A 20,828-nucleotide genomic window follows, 5' to 3' on the forward strand; every position below is an offset into this window, starting at 1 on the left:
TTGTGAGTTTCCAGGCCAGTGTCAATAACCCTCTATCGCTTCTAAATTACTAAGTGCAATGTTCAGTTTATTTTCATCAATTTCATATCGTCGCCAGAAAGCATGCTAGGACTTTTAACAGCAAGACGTTCGTTATAATATGTGTAGTGCACTACTACTGTTTGTTATAACACTTTTCGCTTGGCTATTTGGAATTCAATTTTATTTTCAGAGCTAGAACATTTCTTTTACTTCAAAAAACGAATAATTTTTAATAAATTATTTAAAGAAATATGGGTATTATTCCTTAAAAGTACACTCGATGAAGGTTCACCCCAGTTATCCTGATGATCTCAGGTGTGATGACAAGCAAGGAATGGGGTTGGGACTGTAGCCCGACCAAAGGCTTTACTCTCGGCCAAATGCATCGGCTTGCAAATGCAAAGTGACTTGCATAAGTCGACACACCTTCGACTTGATATTTACCCCCATTATGTGGGGTACGTTTTGTAGGTCAGGTGACACAGGTGACACTGAATGGAAATGGACGGCCAGCCGGGTCACGTTCCCCAAATCCCCCAATAATAGGGTTGGCGCGGACTAGAGCTGACCTTGGCTGTAGCATACTATGTAGGATGCACTCGTAATGCGTTTGCATCAGGGGTTTCGGTACAGAAAATCAATATCACTGCAACGGCCATTGGCAATTGACAACGGACAATGATTGAACGGGGGATAGGGCCGGCCTACTGTCTGCCCATCGTCGGAATGGCATTTGTACAACTTCTGCCATAAACTATGCAAATCTGGTGTCTCCAGGGATATTTCCCATTCGGCAATGTGGACTACATTCTGGCAGCCAATTTAATTAGTTGGCAGGCAAACATTTGGGTAATCAGTGGATAAACAGTTTATTCAGCTGAATTCGGTTACAAAGGTCAGATTAAATCTGCGTAGCTTACATTTGCATGCAATTTTGTTCTCCATCGGGCTGAAAATATAGTATCTCTACTATCCTTTTTAACACCTTTTTAAATCGAATATTTTATAAATTACAAACAAAAATTATATTTCAGGCCAAGGATTAAAAACAACATAAAAAATGTAAAACAATTTTAAAGGAGCAAACTGAGTTTTACATTTTTAACATTTTATATTTTTATTTTCTCAACTGTTTTTACAAATTCTTTTGAGTAGAATGAGAATGTATGAAGTACATTGTGTAGACATGTGAGCTTTAAAACAGTTTATTTATTCTTATACCAAAAAGAATTTCCGTTTTGTCAAGCTTTTGTGTAAAATACAAGTATGTTACCTAAAGTAAATTAAAGTAAAAATTTAAAAAAATTTAAATTTTAATTTCAAGGCATAAAATTAATTATAGAAACAAATTAATATTATCTTCATTTAAATTTAAAATGTGTATCAAAGAAAAACGCTTCCTAATTAAACTTTTTTTACCATTTTTGACTAAAAACAATCCATTAATGAATACACCGTTTCCTTAAATGTTCCCATTCCACCAGTTGAATAAATTTTACCTTTAACTTGCTCAGCGGTCTAAATAAGAATCGGTTTTTATTTCATTTATTTTTGGTTACTTAAAACATTTATACGAGTATACAGTGTTTTGAGTGGCTAATAATATTGCATAGGTTTCTATCCCTTCACTTTAACGGATTCTATTTTAATACAACATCAGTTATTGTTAAATTAACATAACGTTTTTGAACGTGTTTAACTAATTTGTCAAAAAATAAGCTAATTAAGAACATTTCCAACTTTAACTAAACAGATTTAACTAAAACAGATTTTCATTGGCAAGGACCATAATTATTACAATTTGTATATTAAAAATCAGAAACCCAAAAAAAATTAAACCTTTGATTTATTTTTTATTTTTATTTCAAAAGTTTTTTGATAAGATTTTTTTGTATTTTTATACAATATTAAATTTGTATAAAAATGGGTTAAAAAAACTCGGATTTATTTGTTTTTAACAACTTTTATACCTCTCACTTTTTTAGTACCCTACATTTTTTTAGATCCATAAAATTGAAAATTGGCATAAAATCTTCGAAAAACAACACATTTTAAAAAACAAATATAAATAAGATACGAAATAAAATCATTTTTTACCACTAATATTCCTTCATACTTTGTACTTTCACCAAAATTATTCTTACACGAAATATATTTTAAGATGTTGTAGTTAAAACTTAACGGAAACTAAATACCTTTTGATCGGTCAAGTTAGTCGATTCGATTATCGTTGCAGTTTTCCTTAATTTGCGCACACTGCTGGTGCGATTCGTCTCTACGTAAGTTACTACTTATATGACACAAAATAAAACGTGTCTATACTTAAACAAAGACTTAAAAGAAAATCTCTTTTTTAGGAGAAATCCTTTAAAATATTATGTTTAAAAACATGGTGTTGGACATGTACAGTATAAAATATATTATGATGCATGTATTTTTTACCAAAACGTAATTATCTGTCTAGCAACATGTCGCGATTTGAAATCAAAGGGAAATTCACAAAAAGCGCTATTGGACCAATAAACTTTATTGAAGGCGTCTATAACCGATAACACATTAACGCCGGCAATTATTTTATATCCTTCGATTAAAGGCACACTTCAGCCTCATGCTAAATGGATCGTTAAACGCGATCAAGATTATAGAGATGGACTTTGGGCATGTGGGAGTCATTCGCAGACTGTGTGGGAGGAAAGCAGGTCATTATTTATGGGGTCGTCCGAGGTGGGTACTATATAATTTGGCTGATGAAATTACTCATCTAGGAGCGAGGCAAGAGGCAAACAAACAACGGCGGTGGGTGACCTCCCTCTGATAAGGGAAGTCTCGGCCACCGCGTTGTAAACATTCTTAGTTGTATTTATAGCCGCGATCGGTTATCTTTCTCATTTCTTCACTATAAATACCGAAGGAACAGTTTCCGCGTGCGCGGGAGATCCACCCGGCAACAGGGCCGCGGATCAATACCCACTTACTACTATGAATAAGACTCATGATTTGGAAATAATTGAACAGTAAGGCCATAATTCATGTGCCCAGATTCGTGTCGATCAGATTACGAGTCTGGCGAAATACTGTATGGAGGGGACGTGCTTCCCTGTCCGTTGGAATGAACTAATTAACTCAAAAACCAAAGAAATCAACGCGAATTCCGTCTGATTGCTTTAATCTTCAGCTCCAAAGTTCATTGTCGCGCCAAGGAATCTTGTTTATTATGGATTTTCTATAGTCGAATTTCGAATGACAATGCCCTGGATACTGAATGAATAGGTGCATCGAAACCATCTGTTCAAGACACCTATTTCTAGAAATAATCAAAGGTTTAAATGGACTAAGGTATATATATAAGCTTAGATGCGAATCTAGCAATTGATTCAATAACAATTCCGATGATGTGATTAGCCTAATCAGCACTGCATTGTTTGTTTGCTTGGTATACTTCAAACTAGGTCTTCAAATATAGAAATCAAGATGACCCAGTAATCGGTGGTAGCCTTCTATCCGAGAACTACACCCGCCACTAAAGTTAATGAAATTCTACATTGTGACAGTTCCATACTTACCCTCTAATCTACGCATCATTTCAATCTTAGTTCTGCCTTTTCTAATCGTAATGCAACCATATACGAAATTTCCCCTTGATAACTTACTATTTCGATTAGCTATGAATGGATTACAAAGCAGATTAGAATGAGGAAATTGATTTTGTTTGTATTCAATCAAGTGTTATCAGGTGGGATCAAGGTTGCCTAAGGGCTGATTTTTATTGAACTCCCAACGGGTTTTTTCTAAACCCCCTATGTATAGTCCCAACAAAAAAAATACAGATTTGTTGTGTTCACAAAACCCCTTTTAAATGCGTACTTTCCTGAAAGTCTATTTTGTATCCCATTTTTACCCAATGGAAACTTACCATTCACGACCTTCGGCAATGTTACATTGTCACTTAAAGTGCGGAATAATAAACCAATTAAAAGTTTAAGCTTTTACTGTCTACGTCTATTTAGGGGAAAACCCGCTGACAGTTCCAAGAATTTGATATGCAACTACATATTCTGATGCAACGTTAATTAGTTTTTCGCAGAAGGAACAAATACAGTTAATCATATGGATGAACAACAGATCTTCAAAAGGGTTGTATAGATGCTGGATGAAGTCATCCAGGGAATGCGTAAAACGGCTATGATAAAGCCACTAAAGCTATTCCGTTCCCTGAGATCACCTATTATTGCCGGAACTAAAATCTGACCGAGACATTGCACAATAAAATTGCGAAGCTTTTAATCAGCTAGGCGCCCCTGAAATCCTCTTATCAGCAACATGATGTTTCACTAATTAAGAGTGTATACGCAACATTTATGTGCACTATGCGGGCATACATATATTAATTCGATCGTCATAGGAATCTATTGCATGAGCGAGCGCACAGCTCGGAATGTGCTAGGCTAGCAAGTTGCGTCAGACAGTTTGCCAAAACATTTACCATCTTTATATCATCTATAAGGAATCATTAATCAATGGACTGAAAAGACCGATCAAATTTTAGTTTAGGTCTCTATCAAGGAAATATTCTTGGTTGTATCCACCAAAAACAGGATCCATAATTGATTACAAAAAAAATAGTAATATTATAAAAAAAAATTGTATTTATCCTAAGTATGTTACATACCTCTTTAAAAATAAAATATTTTTATCGAACATATAACTTATATCTATCCCCCTTTTTCTTTTTTTCTATTTTCGAAAATAAAGTTGCTTAAAGTTTAATAACAATTCGATAAAGTGTTTATGAGAAAATTCAGATTTCGACGTTTAAAATTTATTTATTTATAATTTAGCATGCTTAAGACTTAGCTAAAGGTCCTCAATGTTTCATGCCAGAACTTTCTTCAAAAAAATTATTTCCTCATCCCAACATTATTAACTCCTTGATCTCGGTCAATATGAATCAAAAACAAGGAAGAACGCTATAGTCGGGTGCCTCGACTAACAGATACCCGTTACTCAGCTTAAGGGAGCAAAGGAAAAAATGGAGTTATATATACAAGCAGCGAAGCGATATTGCAAAGCGCCACCTACCCGCTATTGCAGTACATGTTATGTGGGCGGCAGACAGACTTGCGTTGTGCAAGAACCTGAGGAATCTGCATCCCAAGTCTGAAAATTCTAGCTCTTATAGTTAACGAGATCTCAGCGTTCATACGGATGGACGGACAGACGGACATGGCTAGATCGACTCGGCTAGTGATCCTGATCAAGAATATATATACTTTAGGGGCCGAAACGCTTCCTTCTACACTTTCCGACGAATCTAGTAAACCCTTTTACTTTAGGAGTAAAGGGTATAAAAATTACGAAGATATCGATATGTCTTGGTGAGATAACTAAAATCAGAATTTAACCCAATGGACTTTCCATCCAAGTCATTAATTTCAAAAAAAAATGCGCACCGCATAGGCTAATGATATTTCCATAAAAATGTGGACCGACCTAATGCCCATGTTAATTTTATCAAGCATTTGTATGATTCATTAATACCATCAAAGCTATTTGATTATTCGTTGATGAATTACTGGTGACTGTTATTGCTGGTAAAAATTCATTTAAAGTTCTTTTTTCACGAACTACTGAAGAATGTTACTGCGGGCAGACATGCGTCAAGTTCCTGTCCGTCACTATGTCGATCCCAAAAGAATGCGCGATACCGAACCCATTGTGAGAAGCAGCCAGGGTGATTACCTTTGAGGGAAAGGCCCATGCCCACTCCTAGCCATCAGGGGTGCACGTTCGGCGGCATAGTAAGAAGTACCTGGCATTCGCCTATCAACAATTATGTGTCACGAATGCTGCACGATCTCGGCACGATTTGTTCGTTAGCTTTGGCTTTGGCCCCAAGTATAAAAAGTAATGCTCGAGCCCCGCCAGCGTCCAGTTGCGGTCAGATCGTCAATAGGAAATAATACATCGAGAGTTATACATTTGCGCCGTGGTGCCTCGCGTGGAGAAAGTATTATTAGACCAACGAAATGGCTCAGAAAGTAAGCACAAACATAAACACCCGTCCCTGAATTCGGTTGTTCGAATACAAAGTCTGGCCGAGCTCTTAACGATAACGCCGAGTGCTAATCAGCTTCGAATTAAACTTTTGTACAAATAAAGCAATTACACTCCAAAGTGATTTATGGTACAGGTGCCAAAAGAAAAACACTCTAAGTGAATTGAACCAATTAACCGAAGTTTCCTCTGAAAGTGGAACAGATTTATTTAAACTGATAAGCCTTAAATGGCATAGTGTTTGCCCGCAAACATGTTCGGCGAATTGCAAGCGGAACTTGGGTCAAAGACCCTGCATCTGATCGGCTACGAGCGGAGTCCTTTTGTTGAGCTGTGACTGAGCTCTAAACTCCATCAAACTCGTTTAATCTGGCTTGGACGTCACTCGATGAGCTAGAACCAGACAAAGGCGCATCGAACAGCCTTTGCCGCCGCATTGTGTCACCAACCGAAAATTCAATTAACGAATTGTTCAACTTTCGACTGTTTACAGATCTTCTGCCATATATTGATCGTGACCCTGCTCGTGATCGGGGCCGATGCCCGACCCTCAGCGGGGGAGGAGGTGAACGTGGACCCCAGCGAGTACCACGGGAACCTCTCGGTGGAAACCGTGCTGAAGGTGCAGCAGTGCGAGAAGGACTCCAACACGATGGAGCTGTGCATGCGGTGTGCCAAGGTGACCAAGTCGGACTTCGTGTACCCCGTCTGCTGCAGCAACGACGACGGCATCAAGGACTGGTGCAGGGAGTACGTCTACTACGGCAACGAGTAGAACCCGGAGGCCGGACAGGGGGCGATCCCAACTCTGTAAATTACTTCGCACTCCTGCATGGACATTGGCTGTGATAACCCACTGTATTTATTTTAAATTATATTTAGGAATAAACAAGGCTAAATTAGCGTATTTGCGGTCTTTACCCTTTCCCACTAAAAAGCACTCATTTCATTTGTACGTTTTTATTTATTTCCCTTTTTTGCCGAATTTTGTGTATAAATTCATTTTTTTGCATTTTTAGAAAACTTTATAATAATTAAACATTTCTAATAATTATTGAATCGATTTCGATAAAATAAAAAAAAATTGGCATTATCTGCGCTACGAAAACTATATTTAATTGGCATTCAAATAAAGTGTTTATAGGCTTCGCGTTTAGAAATCATCGATTTATGCAGTTCTAGTTACTTGCATTCATTTATGGCAAGTTTGTGTGAAGATCGCTTAAAAAAATAATAAATTACAAAATGATAAGCGAAAGTTAGGATGCACTTCCGTTCAAACTTTAGCCCGAAAGATCGTCTTTGAGCGTCGGCGAACGAAGAACTTTCACTACACGATAGATATAAATGTATATAACAAACAAGATACAATCTAGTAACGATTGTTTTTTTTTCTTTTTCTGTTTTTATGGTTTTGCACTCGCTGCATCGGCGGCTGCTTCTCTTCGTCTGCTGGGCATTTGATTTGTGGGTTTCTTTCTTTTTAACGTTGACTGAAAGCAACATTTAAATATTAGGTCGCGTGAAGAGTTCAACTTACCAGAATTCAAGCACGCTATTAAATGTTTTTTCGGATTATGTATACTTTTTTGTGTTTTAGTGGGTTTTGTTAGTTATTGAGAGAGAGGTTTGTCTTTGGCAGCTCGTTTTAAAAGTCGGGGCGGGCTAAATGCAGGTAGGAGCAGTCCGCATCCTCGCAGCGACCCATCAGGTCGAAGGGGCAGATGGTGGCGTGGACATCGAGGGTGCTTGGGAGTGAAAATACGAAGCAAATACATTTCGCCAGATGTCGGAGCCTTCAAAGCCTACTCACCTATTGTAGTTCCTGGACATTGGCGTTTGGTAGGCGCTTAAATAGCTTTTTCCACGAAGCTCGTTGCCCGTCTCCTCGCGCAGCTCCCGCATTGTGGTAACCGTATAGGGTGATGAGGTTATGATGGGAACTTCGTTTGGTCTATCCACCGCCTGATCCTAAAAATAAACTCAACCAATTTGTTAATGCGGGCTTTTCACAAAACGTTAAGGTTTACAGTAAACGTTCAATAATAACAGCGAAAAATCACGTTGAACGAGGTTCTTAGCTATAGTTTTTGAAGCATTATGTACAAATCGAATTCCACGCACATCTGGAGTCTCAGTCTCCTTCTCAGGTTGGCTTCCGATCGCAGGCGCTGTCTCCGCTTCGGTTGGTTCACCGATCGCAGCACCTGTGGCAGGTTGAGTAGCTTCTGAGACTGCGGGTTCCTGGGGATTCGGCTCCTTTGTTTCTCTTGGCGCCTCCGGTGGATTCGTCGTCGATTCCATTTCAATCACAGTATTTTTTTGACTCTCCTTCGCATCAGTCAACTTTTTAAGGTCTTCGAACTTCACTATGGAATTGTAAAGACGTATCTCTTTGGTGAGCTGCGTAGTTTTGCTGGTTATGGCCACCTTGCCCTCGTCGAGTAACCTGCAAGGGAAACAAACTTATAATCGCATAGAACATCCCCCATTCCCCCTTATTTGATGTGGTTTCTGTAATCGTTTGTTCCAGCTTTCCCACGCCGTTCTGGTTGCTGTTGTGATTGATGGTGGTAATACCTGTAGTCAGCGCCCCTTAATCCACGGCCCAAGTCCATAGCCGCCGTATAGAGCTTGTGCCGTTTCTGATTGAGTGATATGATGATCTCATGGCTGGCCTGGATCTCTGGCTGAATCCTTGCCAGCTTAAGTTCCTCCTGCTTGACTGCCTGCTTAACGGTTTGCATTTCGGCGTATAGTTCTTTGAGACGCTGTGAGCCTCGCAAACGTATGGCCTTCGACTTTTTGGCCTCTTCGACCATTTCCAGCGATTTGTCGAGATTAACCAGCATGCTTCCCCTGAAATTGAACGTAATTAGTATCTTGCAGCTCTGCCTATACAAATATCTACCCAATCTTGATAAATGAATTCTCAAAGGCCTTCAGTCGACTCTCCTTGGACGGCTGACTCAGCTTGGCTTTTGTTTTTGGTGATTTTGAGACCGCATTTTTGACTTGCGCTTTCTCAACTCCTGAGGTAGCTTTAATGGTGATGGCGGAACTTGCTGCACTTGCTGGATTGTGCATAACCTTCGCCGTGATTGGCGTCGAAATGTTTTTGGGCGATGGCTTTTCCACAGTGGGCGCTTTACTTTTGGCTGCAGGAGCAACGGGGTTGGCTGTCCGGACCTTCTTCTGTTCTAGCATTTGCATACGCTCGATCAAACGGAGGTATTCCTTCTGGGATGCTACTGGTAGATGACGAACAGCCTAAAAAAATAAAAAAAATGATTTAGATTTAATATTTCACATATCAAAAGAAACTTAACCCAAACTTACCACTGGGGTTGTTTTAGCCGGCTGTGCCTTAGGAGTAGTTATAATTGTCGCTTGCTTCTCTTCAACCTTGGGCTTTTCAAGAACATTTTCTGGTGCCGCCTCTGGTGAGTTAGTTACTGGAGCCTTGGATCTAGCTTGCTTTAGAAAATCATCGATTTTCTTTTCAAAGTATTCGTTAATCACAGTTCGCCTAAGATTGTTGTTGGCATTGGAGGCACTTTCCACAATCTCTGATATGGGAGTATTTGATCTGGTGGTGGAGCCACTAAAGCTGCCCATCGCCAGACTTAGGGGGCTGGCAATGTCTGTATTGGCATAAGCAAAGCTCGAACTCATCTCCAACTCATCATCACTAGCGGCAGACTCCTCTGCTAAGCTGATGATAAGCTTATTAACCTTAATGCTGGCTGGATCTACGGTGGTAATGAGGCGAGTGCTGGATGTGATCACGGTCCTACTATGCAGTGGAGCGCTGGGCTCCTTGATCATTAGCGTGGTTGGCCGCTTAACACTCAAACCTGAGCCAGATATCTCATTAATTGGTAATTTCCGCTTGGTCGTTGCCTTTTTGTTGATCACCTTGTTGGGCTTGATAATTTTTATGATTTTAGTGCAGGGTGACGTCGGCTTCTTGGCCTGTACGGCAAGTTTTGTACCTGGCTGTGGGGGCTCAACGGATTCCTTGCGAGTGGCTTCACCTTCCAATTGAATGGACTCCACAGCAGTCTCATTTATTATCTCTTTTTCTGCATCGAACTTAGTAGTCTCTTCAAATTTAGTTCTAATTTCTAGTTTTTGCTCTTCTTGCGTTGTACTCTCTTCTAGTTTAGTTCTATCTTCCTGAATAGGCTGCTGATCCTGTGACTGATCCTCATATTTTATTGACAATTCCGTGGATTGGAAGCGCCTCACAGCATTCTTGAGTATCTCCGGACTTACAGCTGATTTCGATTTGGAACCTCTATCCCGCTTTTTACCAGCAATGCTAGAAAGGAGCAATAAACGCAACTCCTCTGGGTCATCTGAGTCATTTTCCTGGTTTGATTCCTCTTTAAGTAGAGCCACTGGACGAGGCTCACGAGCAGGCACAGAAGTGGAAACAGGGGACGGATAAGGATCAGGTACAAGATCAAGCGCAGGAGCCACCACAGGGGCAGCTGGAACCGGAACCGTTGGAGGAGGTGGTGGTGGCTTGCACGAGCGTAAATTAGATAGCAAAATAGCTCGTAATGCTCCCGCCTCGTCTTCACTCGAATCTGGCTGGGATTGATCCAGACTCTTCATATGTGATTGCGAGTTTTCCATGGAAACCGTCTGCATCTCCGTAATAGAACTGTGATTGGAATGATGATCGACCAGATGCAGGGCATCTCTGGCATCCTCATCCTCCAGATGCATTTGTGGAATGTGAAACGGTGGCGGTGGCGGCGGTATTTCGTCGTCGTCGTCGTCTAGGTAATTCCTATTCTCTCCCCCTATACGATCAGCCATTCTTAAATCTTCCTCATTTTCGTCATCTATGACAATGGGCATCGAAACGGGCGGCAAGTTGTTGGGGTAAAAGCAGCGCCAACTGCCGCCTGCGTCTTCCATGGAGTTCCAGTTGTTCGACCATGGAAACCACACTTCCTTATGCTGATCATCGCTGTCTGTTTCGGCCAGCTCCATGTCCACTGGTTTTGTGTCCACGGCATAGTCCGTTGAGAACCTGGGCGCACTTGGCTTTCGTTCTGGCGACGCTGCCGGACTGATCTCCATGAGGTCGTCGATATCGTCATTGAGAACGGAGGGATGCACTCTATTAATCATATCAGTGGGCGAGTAGGCTCGCTCCGCGTCGCGCTTCTTTCGGGCCAAATGTTTTTTTAATATGGCAGATTTCAGAGCTATCAGTCGCAGCTTCAGCTCCGCAGGATCTTCGCCCTGCTGCTGCTCCGGTTCGGGTTCCTCCTCACCTTCGTCGGAGAGTGGCTGCAGGGACGGCAAAGGCAGTTCCTCTTCTTGCGGATATTTCTTTCTGAGGGGAGGACTGGGTGACTTGTGCATGCGATACTGTAGTCGCTCCCTCAGGCTGTTCTTGTACTGACTTACGAAATCCCGCCCATCCTCCAGCGCCAAGGCCAGACGCAGCTTATCCCTGGTCAGTTTCAGTCGTTGCAAGTCTAGCTCGTCGTCCTCGTTATCTTCGTTCATATCGTACTCGCCCAGTTCGCCTTCGGTGACACTGTCCAGGGAATCGTCAATAGTGTAGTGCTGTTGATGACGGTGCTGGTGATGATTGGGCTGTTGGTGGTGGTGATGGATCTGACGCCGTCGCTGTGTGGTCACCGGAGGTGGTGGTGAAGGCTGTTTTTGGCGCCTGGCAAAGGGGTTTCGGCGGTAGTCACTAAACATCGAAATATGATGCTTTTTACCCATGCGTCGCAGCTTGTGCTTTCGATACTTGCGCTGGGCCTCGAACTCGTCCTCCGACTGGCTGGACACATCCGACAGTATTAGGTAGGGAGACTTTTGTCGATAGGACGGCAAGCGAGGCTCAGGATTTGGGTAATCTGCAATGGAAAGACATGTACCGATCATAATGTATACGTGCGTAGAATACAACATGTTGCTTACTGTATTGATGCAGATTGGCAGATAGCATGTCCATGCGCTCCACATCCTTGTTGTTCTCCTCCAGCTGCTGGATGCGGGCGCGCAGTTTGAACTCCTCGTCCTCGGACGAAATGATCAGCTCAAATTCGTCGACCTCTCCCCCATCGACGGGGTCACCAGGTTCAGGTTTCGCTGCGTTATCCATCAGTTTTGGGGGCTCCTTCTTCATCGCGGGCAACTGTCTTGTTTCCGGGGGCATCGTGGCTGTGCACACAACCATAATTGGCTCGCGGAATTTAGCACTATAAGCACTTTTCGGGTATCACTGACACTTATGCACCAAAATTACACCCGTTTTTCAGTGCCTTTGTGCTGGAGATGGCCGATTGTGCTAGAGGTGGCACAGCGTAGCGACAGATATCGCCAGAACGATAGTCTAATTATATCAAAAACTCACGATTCTTAAATATTTCCGATGTTATTCAACAATCCAGACTACATTTTTTGACATAGGCAATTCGAACAATAAGTTGATTCATTTTTAATGTTTGAATATTAAAACGACATTTCTTAAATGTGAATTTTCTGAATTTAAAAGTGCTGAAAACTGTGTTCTTTTCATTTTAATATCCACTTTTCTACCATAATAACCCTTGCTAAATTGTTTGGTTTTAATAACAAGCGCCAAGATAGTTATTGTTTTATTAGAAAGATGCAACGAAGAGCCACTTTTTAAAATATCATAAAACTTCTTCCGTAATCGCTAACACTCTTACGGTGTTTAAACTCCAGAAAAGCATGTAACAAAGCGTTTTGAAAGTAATTTTAATAACAAAATACAATTACACAAGTTCGATAGTTCCCCGCTTCCAAACACTACCCGGCAGATGTCGCCTTTTAGTATTTCCAGTTTGACAGCTGCGCGATAGTCGAAAACCGGTCACTCTAACTGTCAACGCGACTTCCGCTCTTTTCCTACCCAACTCGCGGAGCAAAATGCAGCAGAAGGTATTTGTGCCTGTGAAAAAATAGAGAATTCGTGTCTAACTAACGCCTAAAATGTTGCAAATTTTTGTATTTTGCAGCGCAGAGAACCCGTGCAGGCAGTCCAGGTCTTCGGACGCAAGGTGTGTGTGAATTAAACCGCAGAAATCCATGCAAATTTTCGTACGACACGTGCAGACAAGAAACTCGCGTCAGTCGGCGGCGGCTAAAACTTGGCGCTGCCGCCTCACCGCAGAGGTTATGTTTGTGTGTGTGCCTGTGCGAGGATTTCGACCTGGTATTTGGATTTCAACAGGACTCTACATGGATCGTATAGTAATGCCGGAAACCTTTATTATTGCAGAAAACCGCCACCGCCGTCGCTTACTGCAAGCGTGGCAACGGCCTCCTGAAGGTGAACGGTCGCCCTCTGGAGCAGATTGAGCCCAAGGTTCTGCAATACAAACTGCAGGAGCCCCTTCTGTTGCTCGGCAAGGTATGTAAGGCGAAGGAGGAGCCTAGAAAAGCCAGGTTTCCGTTTCCACATGCCATAAACACAAGGTTTCAGAGACATATAATTTTTTTTTTGAAATCAGTTTTACATCTTTGCTGTACGTCAAAGTATTAAGAACTAAACTGACAAGGTAATTCCTTGTTTAGAAGACATTTTTGCTACATACACTTAAAAATGTTTATTGAAACTAAAAAAATTTATCCTTGTAAAGAGAGAGTCTGTTAAAAATCCCTAATTGTAGCTTATACAATTATTAAGAATTACATCGAATTGGAAACGGAGGCAGGGCTTTGTAGATTCAAAATGATGATAACTTTTATCCCGAATTCGAAGCCAAATGAGATTACTTTTTGTTTCTGATCAAAGCCCATTTAAAAGCTATTTTAAAACCTCCTGCCAATCTCTATTAAACCACATCTTACTCTATTTATTTCAGGAGAAATTCGCCGGCGTCGACATCCGCGTGCGCGTCAGCGGTGGTGGTCATGTAGCCCAGATCTACGCTATCCGCCAGGCCATTTCCAAGGCCCTCGTTGCCTTCTACCAGAAATGTAAGTATCACTCAAGAATCAATTTAAAAGGAGGGTGAATAAAGTGAATACCACATAGAAGCCTTTTTCCAGATTTTTGTTGGAATTATTAAGCATTTTCCTTCGAATCATTGAAAGGCAGATAAACCTTTATTATGAGCATATACCAACCAAGCTGCAAGATAAATGTGCAGATTGGGTGATGCTTCAGAAACATCAACGCTTTTAGAACTCGCAGCCCCTTTTTCCAGATTTTTGTTGGAATTATTAGCATTTTCCCTCGAATCATTATTGAAAGGCAGATTAAATTATGAGCATATACCAACCAAGCTGCAAGATTATTGTGCAGATTGGGTGATGCTTCAGGAACATTAAAGCTGTTTGGAATTCGTAGCCCCTTTTTCCAGATTTTTGAGGGAATTACTAGCATTTTCCCTCGAATCATTATTGAAAGGTAGATTAAGTTATGAGCATATACCAACCAATCTGTAAGACTGTTGTACAGATTGGGTGATGCTTCAGGAACATCTAAGCACTTTTTAATTACTCAGCACCTTCTCCCAGATTTTTGTTGGAACTCAGCCGTTTCCAGGAAAAGACTCGAGCAGGGAGATCAAGTGAATGTCGCAATCAAAGAGAGCGATCGGCATATTTGCCCATTGCTGTTTGAGGCTTCATCGACACTTGTGGCCAAACTGTGGTTGAATGTCTCCCTAAATGATAAGGTGTACTAAATCTTTGAAATTCTTTTTTGCAGACGTCGATGAGGCCTCCAAGAAGGAGATCAAGGACATTCTGGTGCAGTACGACAGAACCCTGCTGGTCGGCGACCCGCGTCGCTGCGAGCCCAAGAAGTTCGGCGGTCCAGGTGCCCGTGCTCGCTACCAGAAGTCGTACCGTTAATCCATCTGTCTGGTTTTCAATTTGGATTAGAGCTATTTTTTACCACTTGAAAATGGTTTGCACGCAGGTGCGAATAAAACGGAATAATTAACTGTACAACCGAACGTCATTTTGCTTTTTGGGGTATATTTTACTGATATGATCATGAGTTCGCAACACTACGTTATCAGTGGAACTTCTACAGGAAGCATCTGCACTTTTTTGAATGAATTTACTTAGTGTTTGCCAGCATAATTATTATAATTAAGGCTCAGTCGTTTAATGGGAAAAATATAATTAAATTACTATTTCCATAAAATAGTTTCGGGGTTTGGGTCTCCGCTGGTGTTTTGAAATATTTATTTCAGAACCTTACACCTTTTTCGTTACTCCTGCAACGTCCACACTGCAGTGTTGCCATCTGTTTTTACCGAAATTCGGATATATAGCTGAATTAATTAAATGTTAAATAGATTTAGCTAACCGTAGATAAAATATGGATGTATTTGCACATCTTACATTTCGCTTTGTCACAATTCCGTTTATTGTTTTGCAAGGACCAGTTTTCCACTGATGCAACGCAAAAGCAAAATCGAATATGGCCATACATTTTCCGAAAATTGTGGCCCCCTAGCCACAAAATAGACGAATCTGCAGCACTGCCTCGTAGTTAGTCATGGGAGCTTTGTTTGGGAAAAGCAGCAAAAAGACGGCTCCTAGCCGGATTACCGACCAGGACAAGGCGGTGCTGGTGAGTTGGTGGTCACCACATCACCCGGAAGTCTCCTCAGGGCCTACCGTTTTTTCCCATTGCAGCAATTGAAGCAACAGAGGGATCGCCTCAAGCAGTACCAAAAACGCATTGAGACGCAGTTGGAAAATGATCGACTTCTGGCCAGGAAGTGCCTGCAGCAGGGCCGCAAGGAGTACGTATAATATGAGCTGTATGTGGGCTGTACAGATTACCCTAACACGACGTGCTTCCATTTCAGCCGGGCCAAACTGCTGCTGCGCAAAAAGAAGTACCAGGAGAGCCTGCTCACCAATGCCGACAAGCAGCTGGAGAACCTGGAGAAGTTGGCCGCCGACCTGGAGTTCGCCCAGGTGGAGATGAAGGTGCTGGACGGCCTCAAGGCCGGCAATGCGGCTCTGAAGAAGGTGCACGACATGCTGGACATCGACGAGGTGGAACGAATCATGGACGAAACCCGCGAGGGCATCGAGAAGCAGCAGGAAATAGACGCCATACTGACGGATGTGCTGACCACGCAGGACGAGGAGGATGTGCTGGCCGAACTGGATGCCCTCGAGGCGGAGGAAGAGCAGCAGAAGAGTGTCCAGCTGCCCGAGGTGCCCACCGAGGATCTGCCGACCCCTGCCGAAAGCGAATCCGTCGAGGAGGTGGAAAAGACCAAAGCAATCAGCAGCAAGCCCAAGAAAGTCCTGGTGGAGGCCTAGTACGTAGAGTAAAACGAAACCAATGCCATTTTTGTATGTATATATATGCCGTTTAACTAAATTTGTCGATAAGTCCAATGTGAAATACATATTTTAATAGACCTTGCTTTTCCGAAGGCAACGAAGGATTCCTTTCTACTTGTAGGTAGACAACTTCGTCGACCGGCGCAAGTCCTCCTTGACCTTGCTGCGCAGCATCTTGTTGGTCTCGTTCAGCTTCTCGATCTCCTCGATCAGGATTACGTTCTCCTTAAATAGCTTGTCGTACTTTCTCTGCACTGTCTTATCCTCAGCCACCGACTTGTACCGGTCCAGGACATTCTCGATCTGCCTGCGCTGCCGCATAAACTCGTCCCTGACCTCCGCGTCCAGGGTGACGAATCGCTTGAGCTCATCATCGGAGGCGTGCTTGCGGAAGAGCTCCTTGACGGCCTTTTTGAGGCCCTCAGCCGTGTTGATCTCCCCGGCCACGTAGTAAATGTCTGAGCAGATGGCATGCAGACACTCCCGGGAGGCCTTCGCCCGATGTCGCTCCGTCCGCAGTTCGGCCACATTGCTGAGGTACTTATCCCGCATCTCCTTCAACTGCAACTCCAGCTGAACATTGTTCTGGTTGAGACCCTCCAGTTCCGCCTCCATCTCGATGATGTGCTTTCGCTTGTCGTTGATCTGGAACTCACGCGGCTCAATCTGAGCCTTCAGCTCTGCGATCTTGTGGCCCAGCACCTGCTTGTACTTGTCCAGCTCCTGGTTCTTGTGCAGCAGGTCCTGGATGCGTTTCTCTTTGCCGTTGATGGCGTAGTCGCGATCGGCAATATCTTTTTGTAGATCCTCAATGTTGCGCATCTGCTTCTGGATGTTGCGCTGGGACTTATAGTGCTCCTCCTTGAGCACCTCCACCTCTTCAAGGAGATTGTCGATCTCCCGGCTTTGCGACTCGAACTTCTTTTGGAGCACCCCCGCCTTGCCTCGCCACATTTGGGTCTCATTTCGCTCGGTGGTCAACTTGTTCTCGTACTCCGTTTGAGTGGAGACCATGTTGCGATCGTTCTCCAGCTCCACCTCGTGGCAGTACTCAATGAACTCGGCCTTCTTATCTTGCATCTCCTTCATCAGGTCGCGGATGAGTTCCTTGCGTTCGTTTAGCTGCTGCTTGTAGTTGTTCTCCAGGGCCTCCACTGTATCCTGCAGCGTGCCCGTGGAGTTCTTAAGCTTGTCCTCGTAGCTCTCGCGCAGCTCCAGCATGTTCTCTCGCAGATTGGTGAACTTCTGGTACTCGATGAGCATCCTCTCAGAGTACTGAGTGGCCAACGTGTCCAGCTGGACGCGGTGATCCTCCCGAATGGAATTGATCTGGAACGTGATGTGGTTCATCTCCTCCGTGTGCCTGGCCTCGATCTCGTTGTTCAACTCCTTCAGCTCCTCCAGCGCCGAGCAGTAGCTCCTGTGCACCTCCTGCAGCTGCTGGCCGTCAAAGATCTCGTTCTGGCTTAACTGATACTGGAACTCCTCCGCCTGCTGCTTCAGCCGCAGCTCCAGATTCGCAATCTGCTCGATCTTGTCGTTGAGCTGACTGCGAGGTATCAGTACCTCCTGGCTGCGCATAAGATCCTGATCCATATAGGCCACCTTGCCCTCGATGTTGTCCATCGCCCAAATGGCCAGGGTTCCCTTGCTGGAGATCGCAAACAAAAGGCTGCCATCGTAGGAGAAGCGCAGCTTGTTGACCGGGCCATCGAAGAACCTGAAGTTGGTGAAGGTCCCTCCTCCCGCCTCCAGGAAGGGAAGTTGCATATTGAAAAGGTTCCCCTCATGATCGGCCACGAACATTATTAAATCAGATCTGGCTAGGCATATGTCGGAAACGGATCCCTTTGTCCTCGACGGAATCGTTATCTCCCTCACCAGCGTGGAGTCCTGGAACTCACGGATCGTTCCGAAGCTAGTTCCCGCGAAGATCGTCATGGGATCGTTGGTACTGCAGGAGATGGTCACGTATTCAGTGCCCTTCTGGACGATCTCCTGCAGTCGGGACCCCGTCTCAATGTCCCACAGATAGATGGCGCCCTCCGCTCCGCCGGAGATCAGGAACTTGTCGGTCTTCGACCAGGCCACTGATAGGACAGTGCCGTTGTGGCCCTTCAGATTGATCAGCACATCCAGCTTGTACACCGAGGTGACGGCTATGTTGTTGTCATAGGCGGCGGCCATCAGGTGACCGAAATTGGAGTATCGCACCGCGTTGCAATGCGGAAAATTGTAGGTCTTCACAATCTGTCGAAAAATCAAGTCAAGCAAATATTTAAATTAGACCATTTCAGAGGAGACTCACATTTAAATCATCCATAAAGATCTGGGTGATCCGCAGCTGATCGGAGAAGCCAATGGCCGCCATCTGACCAGTTAAACTCAGCTCCACAATGTTGACATCCACCTGGAATTTGCGAACCAGCTCAACGAGAGCCGTCTCGTAGTTCCAGATGCGGATGGTCTGGTCCCTGGCTGATAGATTATGTTAAATAAGACCCAGCTGAGAGAAGAAAACCCTAGACTCTACTCACAGGCAGTCATGATAATTGGTTTCCAGGCGCACACAGACATGGCGATAATCTCTCCCGTGTGGATGAGGACTCCCAGGGGCTCGAACTTAAGTTGCTTGGTCTTCAAGGTCTCGGGAACTATAAGAATGCCCACATAAATCTGGCAGTGGGACGTAGTCACTATCACTGTTTCCTGTTTGTGATCGATGGCCAGGTTTTGGATCTGGTACATGTGCTCCGCATACAGATTCGTGGGCACCGTCAGGATGGTTTTCCTCTCGAACTTAAACTTCGAAACGCGCTCGAAGACAAATGCCCGGTTGAAGATGATGTAGGCGAATCCCTTGGGAAAGGCGGTCATGCAGAGGACCCTCCTGTCCGGAAGACTAACCGCTTGGGTGGGCAGGAATCGTTGATCCTGCAACTCCTTGTCCCGATCGAACACCTCCTGGTCTATCATCAAGTCCACGGTGTCCGCATCGCTCGCCTTTTGCGCCAACTTCTGCTCGCCGTTCTCCACCAGGATTAGCTGATCATCCGACGTGCCCACCATCAGCAGATCCAGCGAGAGGAAGGCCATCGAGGTGACTCTATACTTGACCTTTAGATTATTGCTGATACTAAATCCCCGCTCCGATTTACTCATCAGCAACAGGGTGCGTTCCCCGCCGACGGCCAAGAAGCTGCAATCATTCGGATTCCCAGCAATGCACTCGGCTCCGCCATGGGATCCTGGTATAGTGGCTCTTCCTTCAATCACCGTGCTGGTCTTGTCCAGCACCAACATGATGAGGGTTTCCTCCGGCGGACGTGTGATCAAGGCAACCGACCTCGAGTCGTTGGTGAAGATCATCTGTTGTATCTCCGCACTGCGATGGTTGCTCGGAAGCTCTAGGTGACGTCGCTTCTTCAGGGTGGCCAGTTCATAGATCGATATATACCGACCGCTAGAATGGAGTTCATCAAAAGTTATTTAAAGGTTTATATTTTGTTTGACCAGCTTATTTCGTGAGGTTATTTCTGACCTACCTATGATTGTCTCTGATAATATTTTAAAGGTTATTTCTATTTCATAGTAATTTTAATTGTTATTAATATGATTATTATTGTTAAAGGGAGGATACATTCGTGGTAACATCTAAAATTTATTCCCTAACGTAACATTCAATAAATTAAAGCCCTAAAAATATATTTTCCTACATGCTAAATTCCTTTAGATCTTACTTCTTCGAATGCCTTTCGAGCACCGCCAGCAGCTTTCGATGGGAACTTATGGCTATCACTTCGGGTCTCGTGTCCTCCGGTAATCTGCAGGATGGCAAGGAACATATAATGCGTTCAGCAGACAGAGAACCGGATGTACCCACCGGAGAAACCTCTGCTTGTTCTGAACGTAGTCGTGGAAGGCCAGGACACCCTCCACCGGATAGATGACCTCCTTGGAGAGGTTGAAGTGGATGTTGCCAATCACGTCCGACCGCAGTCCGTAGATAAGCCGGGGCCTTATCGTCACGCTGTTGGTTAGCGAGGCTCTCTTCACCTCGTCCATCCTCACTGATTTTTATACAAAATATAAGCACGACGGTCGGGATTACAATTTTAGCTGGCAGACAGTCAAATGGGAGGAACTGAAATTCGATCAAACAACCGGGGGGAAATCGTCAGGGAAGTCTCTGCCAGCGACAGCAAACTCCATGGCATCCGGAAAGTGAGAGCCTAACAACACCAGGTCTTTGGCCCAGTAATGCAGGCTCTATTCCAATCTTAACTGAGCCGCGGGCCACCATGAATAAGTAATTAAACGCCGCTAAGTATGCTTTTAATTCAAGCCCTCGGATGACAAGGGAATGGGGAGAGTGGGAGTGGCGAAAGCTAAGCGCTTGGCTAAAACAACATTGAAATTTCCGCCGA

At 43.8% G+C, this 20,828-nt stretch overlaps 5 protein-coding genes across 5 annotated transcripts; 3 read left to right on the top strand and 2 right to left on the bottom strand.

The window, feature by feature from the left end:
• Window positions 1-5,935: 5,935 nt before the first annotated feature.
• LOC108026751 (uncharacterized) lies at window positions 5,936-6,982 on the top strand. The gene is made up of 2 exons (XM_017097877.3): window positions 5,936-6,059; window positions 6,569-6,982. The coding sequence occupies exons 1-2, from the start codon at window positions 6,048-6,050 to the stop codon at window positions 6,848-6,850; spliced, it is 294 nt and encodes a 97-aa protein (XP_016953366.1). The 5' UTR covers window positions 5,936-6,047; the 3' UTR covers window positions 6,851-6,982.
• A 226-nt stretch (window positions 6,983-7,208) lies between these two features.
• Window positions 7,209-12,395, bottom strand: LOC108026749 (uncharacterized). Its single transcript, XM_017097875.3, has 7 exons — window positions 12,031-12,395; window positions 9,415-11,966; window positions 8,987-9,345; window positions 8,656-8,934; window positions 8,200-8,524; window positions 7,889-8,046; window positions 7,209-7,823 (listed from the first exon to the last, which is right to left on the bottom strand). Exons 1-7 carry the CDS (start codon window positions 12,287-12,289, stop codon window positions 7,724-7,726), a joined length of 4,032 nt encoding a protein of 1,343 aa, XP_016953364.1. The 5' UTR covers window positions 12,290-12,395; the 3' UTR covers window positions 7,209-7,723.
• A 504-nt stretch (window positions 12,396-12,899) lies between these two features.
• LOC108026750 (40S ribosomal protein S16) lies at window positions 12,900-15,039 on the top strand. Its single transcript, XM_017097876.3, has 5 exons — window positions 12,900-13,017; window positions 13,095-13,136; window positions 13,358-13,489; window positions 13,944-14,058; window positions 14,795-15,039. The coding sequence occupies exons 1-5, from the start codon at window positions 13,006-13,008 to the stop codon at window positions 14,938-14,940; spliced, it is 447 nt and encodes a 148-aa protein (XP_016953365.1). The 5' UTR covers window positions 12,900-13,005; the 3' UTR covers window positions 14,941-15,039.
• A 429-nt stretch (window positions 15,040-15,468) lies between these two features.
• Window positions 15,469-16,493, top strand: LOC108026901 (charged multivesicular body protein 6-A). Its single transcript, XM_017098110.2, has 3 exons — window positions 15,469-15,670; window positions 15,736-15,845; window positions 15,912-16,493. The coding sequence occupies exons 1-3, from the start codon at window positions 15,596-15,598 to the stop codon at window positions 16,375-16,377; spliced, it is 651 nt and encodes a 216-aa protein (XP_016953599.1). The 5' UTR covers window positions 15,469-15,595; the 3' UTR covers window positions 16,378-16,493.
• LOC108026900 (cilia- and flagella-associated protein 57) lies at window positions 16,401-20,598 on the bottom strand. Its single transcript, XM_017098109.3, has 5 exons — window positions 20,285-20,598; window positions 20,142-20,225; window positions 18,939-19,864; window positions 18,710-18,879; window positions 16,401-18,651 (listed from the first exon to the last, which is right to left on the bottom strand). The coding sequence occupies exons 1-5, from the start codon at window positions 20,464-20,466 to the stop codon at window positions 16,513-16,515; spliced, it is 3,501 nt and encodes a 1,166-aa protein (XP_016953598.1). The 5' UTR covers window positions 20,467-20,598; the 3' UTR covers window positions 16,401-16,512.
• Between the last annotated feature and the right edge of the window lie 230 nt (window positions 20,599-20,828).

This window comes from Drosophila biarmipes, chromosome 2R (assembly GCF_025231255.1).
Source record: "Drosophila biarmipes strain raj3 chromosome 2R, RU_DBia_V1.1, whole genome shotgun sequence".
NCBI lineage: Eukaryota > Metazoa > Arthropoda > Insecta > Diptera > Drosophilidae > Drosophila > Drosophila biarmipes.